The 6,833-nt window shown below is 59.1% G+C and overlaps 1 protein-coding gene across 2 annotated transcripts in view; it reads right to left on the reverse strand.

The window, feature by feature from the left end:
- TBC1D17 (TBC1 domain family member 17) overlaps window positions 1-6,833 on the reverse strand; it is a 12,853-nt gene that overhangs the window by 872 nt on the left and 5,148 nt on the right. For both annotated transcript variants that reach the window (XM_004710675.2, XM_045292954.1), the window contains 10 exons: window positions 5,387-5,498; window positions 4,927-5,085; window positions 4,435-4,563; window positions 4,217-4,320; window positions 2,566-2,660; window positions 2,077-2,193; window positions 1,884-1,984; window positions 1,685-1,784; window positions 565-662; window positions 316-432 (listed from right to left, as the gene is read on the reverse strand). In XM_004710675.2, the coding sequence (XP_004710732.1) occupies window positions 316-432; window positions 565-662; window positions 1,685-1,784; window positions 1,884-1,984; window positions 2,077-2,193; window positions 2,566-2,660; window positions 4,217-4,320; window positions 4,435-4,563; window positions 4,927-5,085; window positions 5,387-5,498 (1,132 nt within the window). The remainder of the gene's footprint in view (window positions 1-315; window positions 433-564; window positions 663-1,684; window positions 1,785-1,883; window positions 1,985-2,076; window positions 2,194-2,565; window positions 2,661-4,216; window positions 4,321-4,434; window positions 4,564-4,926; window positions 5,086-5,386; window positions 5,499-6,833) is intronic.

A 6,833-nucleotide genomic window follows, 5' to 3' on the forward strand; every position in this document is an offset into this window, starting at 1 on the left:
ACACGCCCCAACCCACCCACCGCTAGAGGCCCCATTCTGCTCTCTGTGGGGTGCTGCTGGCGCCCGAGATATGGCCAGGCAGAGAGCAATGCCCCTTTCCATGCCACCCCACCCCACAGCATGCACCGCCTGCCTCACCATCCTCTCCACTAGCCTATCTGGAGAAAGTGGTGTGTAACGTCAAGAACCCGGGTGGAGCAATGGTGAGGCACCTGGCTGCCAGCCGTCAGGAGGGCACTCAACCCACCCAACAGCTCCAAGGGAAGCCACGGAGCCAGGGAGACCCAGCCCAGCCCGTTGGGGGCGTGGTCTCACCTTGAGAATCTCATTGGAGCCGAAGCCGGACAGCATGAGGGTGTCCCGCTCCATGTCCAGGATGGCACAGGCCACCAGCAGGTGCAGGTTGGGCCCGGGGAGCCCTGTCCACAGCACCTACAGAAGGGCGGGTCAATGCACAGGTGGGGCCCCACGGACTCCTCCCACAGGCCACATATCTTCTCCCTCTCCAGCATTGCCCCTACCCCGACCCCTTTCCCAATCCCCAAGCAGGAAGCAGCCCCTGACCTCCCACAGCCGCAGGACGTCTGGGAAAGGGAACTCCCTCTTGAACCAGATGAGCAGCCACCGGAAGCAGAAGCAGAGGGAGCCGGAGTCCTGGGAGTCTGCCGGAGGGAGGGAGGGAAGGGTGAGCCCACCGCCAGGGCGCCCAGGTCCGGCCAGGGCGTCCCCCTCCCACATGCCCAGCCAGGCTCACCGGCGGATGCTCACTACAGACCAAGTCCCAAACCAACTCCGGACGCACGCAGTGTAAAGCCCCCACCCACTTAGAGATCGCCCACTGGCGCGAGCGAGGCTGTGCTCCGGAAATGAAGCAGGGCATCGCCTGCCCAAATTCAGATGCCGTGTCCTGCGCCATTAGTTTGCTTTCAGAGCCGGGAGACAAAGCACAAGGGCACACGTCAACCCCTGGGTGCTGGAGCCCGTGGAGGGAGACGGTTCGGTGAAGAGCTGCCCACGGGGTACCAAACGCTGTCCATCTTTCCGGAAGCCAGGTCAACAGCCCGGAAGTGGCCTGCTCCTTCTTTCTCCTGAGGAGCAGCTGGGTACGTTCAAACTGCTGACCTTCCGGCTATGCAACCGCACGATTAACTGCGGCAGCACCAGGCCTCGTCTACCCTTCCATAAACTGCTAGCATCAAAATAAGTCGTTGGCGCATTTCTGGGAGATGATGACGTAAAGAAACTACCCGCAGCGTCATGAGAAAACTCCCACGTCCAATGTCCAAGCGGTCAGGTTAAGTAAACTGGACCCACTGGCCGCTCCAGGGGGGAGAGGAAGTTGTCTGCTCCCGGGGAGCCCTATGGCTCCACAGACCTCCAGGGCCAATCCTGGTGCCCCACGGGGTCGAAACTTGACTTGGGGGCAGTGAATTTGGTTTTCTGAGTTCAACTGATTGTCAAATGGATGCCATTCCAACGTGGCCCACGCGTCTGTATTTGCTGCGGTCTTGCTCCAAAGGGCAATCCTTTTGTGTACACGCACGTGCGGGCTTTAGCTTCTGATAGGAGTCAGGATCTTTATATGTGAAACCGGGGACAAACGTCCTGAACACCCTCTGGAGCCAATGGCACAAGTCCCAGCCCTCAGCCGCCCTGCCCGCCTCCTGCTCCCTTAGACGCGCACCCAGGAAGTCACACAGAGATGGGTCCAGCACCCTCAGGAGCAGCAGCAGTTGCCCGAGTTGTCGCTTCATGGTCTCCTGACTCTCTTCAAAGTTCCCGTGCTGGGGAGGGGGGGGCGAGGGGAAGGGAACACGTGAGCAGCTGGTGACTCTTCGGCGGGGAAGTTGGCACCTGTCTCCCACCACCTCCCTGCCTCTCACCACCAGCTCCATGTAGCCACAGAAGCACCAGAAGGCGTCCACTTCGCTCTGGGTGACGTAGAGGATTGGGGAGAGGAGGTCGCTCATGCCCTGGACATAGCCTGGGGACAGATGGGGTCAAAGTTGGGTCAGTCCTTGTGCCCCAGGCTCCTGCCCCCACCCCACCACCCCCGCTCCCCGGCTGGGCCCGCACCCAGGTCGAAGTGGTACATGCAGTAGGTGAGGAGGATGTCGTTCAGCAGGCCCAGCCCGGGGTTCTCAGGGCCCTCGTAGAATCTGTTGTTCCGGTCAGTGCGGCTCACGTCGCGCTCTGCGGGACAGGCAGGGGCGGGGTGAGGGGCCCCCAGCGTCCGCACCTCCTCTGGACGCAGACCCCATCCTATGGCTCATTTCGAGCTAAGATCACTCCCATCCGGGTACACACACAGCACGCCGCACCCCCGGGGACCACGCCACGGCTGCGACTCACGGGTTGCAGGCTGCCAACCTTTCAGGTCGCAGCCGAGCACCCAACCGCCGCGCCACAGGGGCTCCTCCTATACCCAGCTACCAGTGGGGAGACGGAGGCTAAGAAGGAGTCCCGAGATCCCTGCCAGCTGGTGGGCAGCGGCTCTTGGACGGATTCCTTCCCCACCTCCCCGGCGCTGCGCCTCCCCCTGCAGTGGCTGCAGCGGGCACCCACCGATGAGGCTGCGGTAGCCACGCAGCAGGGAGTTCCTCCGCTCCTGCTCGGGGCTCACGGACTTCCACTGCAGCTTCATGCGGAAGTACTCGTCCCTGCGGGGCGGGCAGGCGGGGGAGGTCCTTGTGAGGACCACTCCCTACAGGGGGGCCTGGCGCACTGTTGAGGCTCAGCTCACAGGTGCCCTCAGACCCAGGCGGGCCACCCGGTCACTCCTGTCACTGCCCCTGCCGCCAAGGCATCCCCACCACACAGCGTGTCCTCGAAGCATCTACAGAAAGCCCGAAGCACCCAACAGCCGGAGCTGAGATGTTAGGGATCGAACGGTGTCCACCCCGCCTCAATAGGCAGGGACTTTAGAAAAATGAAATCTAAAAGAAAACGATGGGTGTTTCCTAGGGACGTGTTAACATCCCTGCTGAGAAAACAGAAGCAAAATAAAAACCCTCACTGCCCGCTGAACTGGTTTCTTCTCCTGCAGACCCTACAGGAAGGACAAAGCAGACCTGCCACGCTGGGTGCCCGAGGCCGTGAATTTTTCTGGGAGCAGAGAGCCTCATCTTTCTCCCTCCATGGGGCCGGTAGTTTCCAACCGCTGACCCTGTGCTTGGAAGCCCAGTGTGTAACCTGCTGGGCCCCGGGGCTCCTGGTGCTCCAAGACCTGACTTTCAGGCCTGGGGTGTAGTGGCGACAGATTGGGTTACTCACCACAGGGTTAGGAGTTCAAAACTACCTGCCACTCGGAGGGAGGAAACCGAGGCTTTCCATTCCCCTAAGAGTTACAGCGTCGGGAAGCCACAGGGGCAGTTTCACCCTGTCCTGTCGGGGTCCCCTGTCAGAATCACTAGCTGTCAGGCAGTTTGGAGGGATGCTGGTTGTCACAGCCCCACTGGGAAGGGGTTGCCTTTGTTAAGCTAACAGTGCAGGCTTCTTCATATATACAGTGTAGCTGAGATGATTTAAAACGACAGAGATGAGGAAGGTACATGCCAAGCCACTTATCCACCTGGAGACCCTCGGGTACCAAGAAGCAAAAACTCAGTAGAGAGAAGGGCCTTCCTCCTGAGCCAACAGCGAGAGAAATCCATCCCCAAGAGCCAGTACCCTGAATTCGGAAAGCCTCCCACATTTGTGAGAAAATAAGTTATTGTTTGCTAAGCCCCCACTCCCCTCTCTTGTGGTATCTATGTGATAGTAACACTGGAGAACTAAGCAGAGGGGTGGGCGCAGGTAGGGAGGGGCCAGGTCATCACAGGCATTGCTGCATCCCAGGTACACAGCAGGTGTGTAGGTAACGGAAAGGCAGAGGAAAGAGCCTGACAAGGTTGCAAACATATTTCAAAGCTGCGGTGACTCAAACAGCATGGCACAGGGAAGAAAGCCTTGTGTCACCCACTGAGCACCTACTGAGAGGGTCAGGGAGGGAGGTGGGGTGTGTGTGACAAATATGAAGAAGCTACGGTGACATGTTGGAGGGGAGTTTCTGGTGCCAGGGCCACTTGGGAGACCCATCCCTGACCAACCTGGGAAAGAGGACAAGTGAGACCCTGTGCTCCTGAGGGATGGGTGCCTACTGGGGCCTGTGCACCCGCCAGCTCCGCCACCACGCTGGGAAGTCAGTGCCATCCCAGACTCGGTGTGGCCCACTCACGTTTTCTGGCGCACATGGGCCTTGTGCTCCTCGGCAGAGCCCCCCCAGCTGAGGTACCCCAGGAGCAACTTCCAGGCTTCTCGCCTTAGGCTGGGGCTTAGACCCTGAGAGATTCGGAAGAGAGCAGACAGCTCAGAGTGGGTGGTGCCCCGCCATATCTCATTGCCCCACAAAGGCAAGCTGCCCTTGTCCCCATAGCCCAGCCCCCAGCCCCTCACCCCTGAGAAGATCCGGGCCTTCAGCTCGGGAACCTGCTGCAGTCGGCCCTCGGGACCCACGTGCTGGGCCCACTCCTCCTCGGTGACTGGCGGGCCCCGTTCCACGGCTGGCCGAGGCCCCAGCTCCACCTGTGGACACAGAGCAGAGTTCAAGGGGAGGTGTCCTGGACATGTACCCTGATGTACAGGCTAGCGTTCAGGGGGGTGGGGGGTGGAGGGGGTGCAGAAAGTGCCTCTTTCTCGAGCTGAGTGGCACATTCACCCCAACTCAGGAAAGGTCTCCCAGTAATGACAGCTACCCGGTCAGGGCTTGGGGGGGGGGGGGAAAGGCTGCCACAGCTGTGACCACTTCCCCTGAATTCACCGCTGCATCCACAAGGAGGGTACCATGACCGCCCCTAATTTACTGAGTCAATAGAGGCCCCCTGGAAACCGGACGTCACCGCTCCAGTAGCACAGCCAGAGAGCAGCGACCTCTACCCAGATACTCACACAGGAGATGACCTCGAACCCAGGCTCTGGTTCATCATCTGGAGGTGGGGGGAGGTCGGAGGAGGCCCCCTCCAGGTGTGGCTGCAGGGCTCCCCGGAAAAAGTTGGTTACCCGGGAGAAGCTGCTGAAGGTTGTGGAGTAGGGATCCTGGAGAAAGCGCTGGAGGGCGGGCGGCAGGGCCAAAATGTATCCCTGTCACTCATCTCCCTCTCTACACTACAGTCCAGCCCTTGACACCCCCCTCACTACAACGTCCTCCTTCCTGTCCCACCCACTACACTTCCTCCTCCCCACTTCCTGTGTCTATGGTCCACCTTCTGGTCTCACGCACTATAGCCCACCCCTTCCCACCTTTCCCACTGCTGCCCCGCTCTGTTCCGCCCCACGGCAGCCTGTGCCCTTGTGCTGATCCTGGAGGCCCTACCCTGTCCGTTCTGCACGGAGGTCTGCATGGACTCACCGATACCACGTTGGAACTGTCCTGGTCAAAGAGCTGGAGGTGGTGAAAGGAATTGGAGAGAGCAGAGGAGTCGTGGGGGAAGACAAGGTAGAGGCGGGAATCCTGGGGCGAGCTGTGAGGAAGAGGTGAAGAACTGTGGTAAGGAATCAAGAGGTCAAGGGCCTTGTGTCCCTCGCCGGCAGGGCGGTGTCTGCCCTGCATGCACTCCCGCCCCTTCTTGTCGCAGAATTCCAGCTGTCCTTAGGGAGGCCTCTTCTCAGGCCCCAGGGCTCAGGGATGAAGGGGGAAGTTGGATCGCACCGAGGTCCAAAGGGAGGGCGCCCCACTTGCCTGGTGTTTGATTCAGGGATGAGCGGGGGAACACAAGCTGGGCCAAAGAGAAGCAGCCCTGACAACTTGAGGTTGGTGGGGTGGTGGTGAGATGATTTCTATCAACTAAGGTTGGAGAAATTTGTTTCTCCAAGTCACGGGTCCTCAAACTATGGCCCGCGGGCCACATGTGGCCCGCCGAGGACATTTAACCAGCCCGCCGGGTGTTTTTGCCCTTTTTTGTTTTTTTACTCCAAAATAAGATATGTGCAGTGTGCATAGGAATTTGTTCAGTTTTGTTTTTTTTAAACTATAGTCCGGCCCTCCCAATGGTCTGAGGACGCCTGCTCTATGTGGCCTTTAGACTTGGTTCATCGGAAAAGGGCTGGAGAGATTGTCCTTAAGCCCACAAGATTTATCTCAGCTCCAGTTCTGTGAAAGAAGTGGTTTGATGGTAACAAGGGGGTTAACCCCAGCTTGCTTTCTACCCACTTTTGTCTGGGTTGACTGACGTTTGTAGACACACGGTGGAGGTATTGTCAGAAGCCCCCTGGCTTTGGGGGGTGAGGGGGGAAGACTCACCATCAACATCAGCTCAAGGAGGTGCAGGCGGAGGTCAGAGACCTCCAACCAGCCTCCTCACCAATTCTGACACCAGTCATCCCTCCCACGCACTCTCCACTTCTCTGCTGGGTTCCAGGAGTGATTGCAAAGGAATTCACAGGCCACACGGATCAGGGAGTTTACGAGGGAAGCAACAGGTTCAAAGTGGGGTTCAGACGTGACTCCGGATACAGGGCTTCATCCGGATCCGCTTCTCAACTCAGTTCACCAGCAGGTCCTCTGCTGCTCAGGTCTCTGGGGCCGGCCTTACTGGTCACTTGCTTGGGCAGGTGACACAACCCTTTAATTCCACTGCCAGTGGCCAGAGGCAGCTTCCAAGCACTGACCGATAGACTATGCAAATGAAGACATATAGCCCACTATGCAAAGCAAATGTCTCTGTCCTGCCAAGAAGGGGGACTGGTCAGCTCGTGGGCCCTGGTGGGAGGGCCATACCTGGAAACGGACACACGGACTGTGTGTGTGTGTCCAGGCTACCAACCCTGCAGAGTCATGACAGAGAGGAGCAGAAGGA

The sequence above is a fragment of the Echinops telfairi genome, unplaced genomic scaffold, assembly GCF_000313985.2.
Source record: "Echinops telfairi isolate 266 unplaced genomic scaffold, ASM31398v2 ScPeMD7_655;HRSCAF=1070, whole genome shotgun sequence".
In the NCBI taxonomy this organism is placed as follows: domain Eukaryota; kingdom Metazoa; phylum Chordata; class Mammalia; order Afrosoricida; family Tenrecidae; genus Echinops; species Echinops telfairi.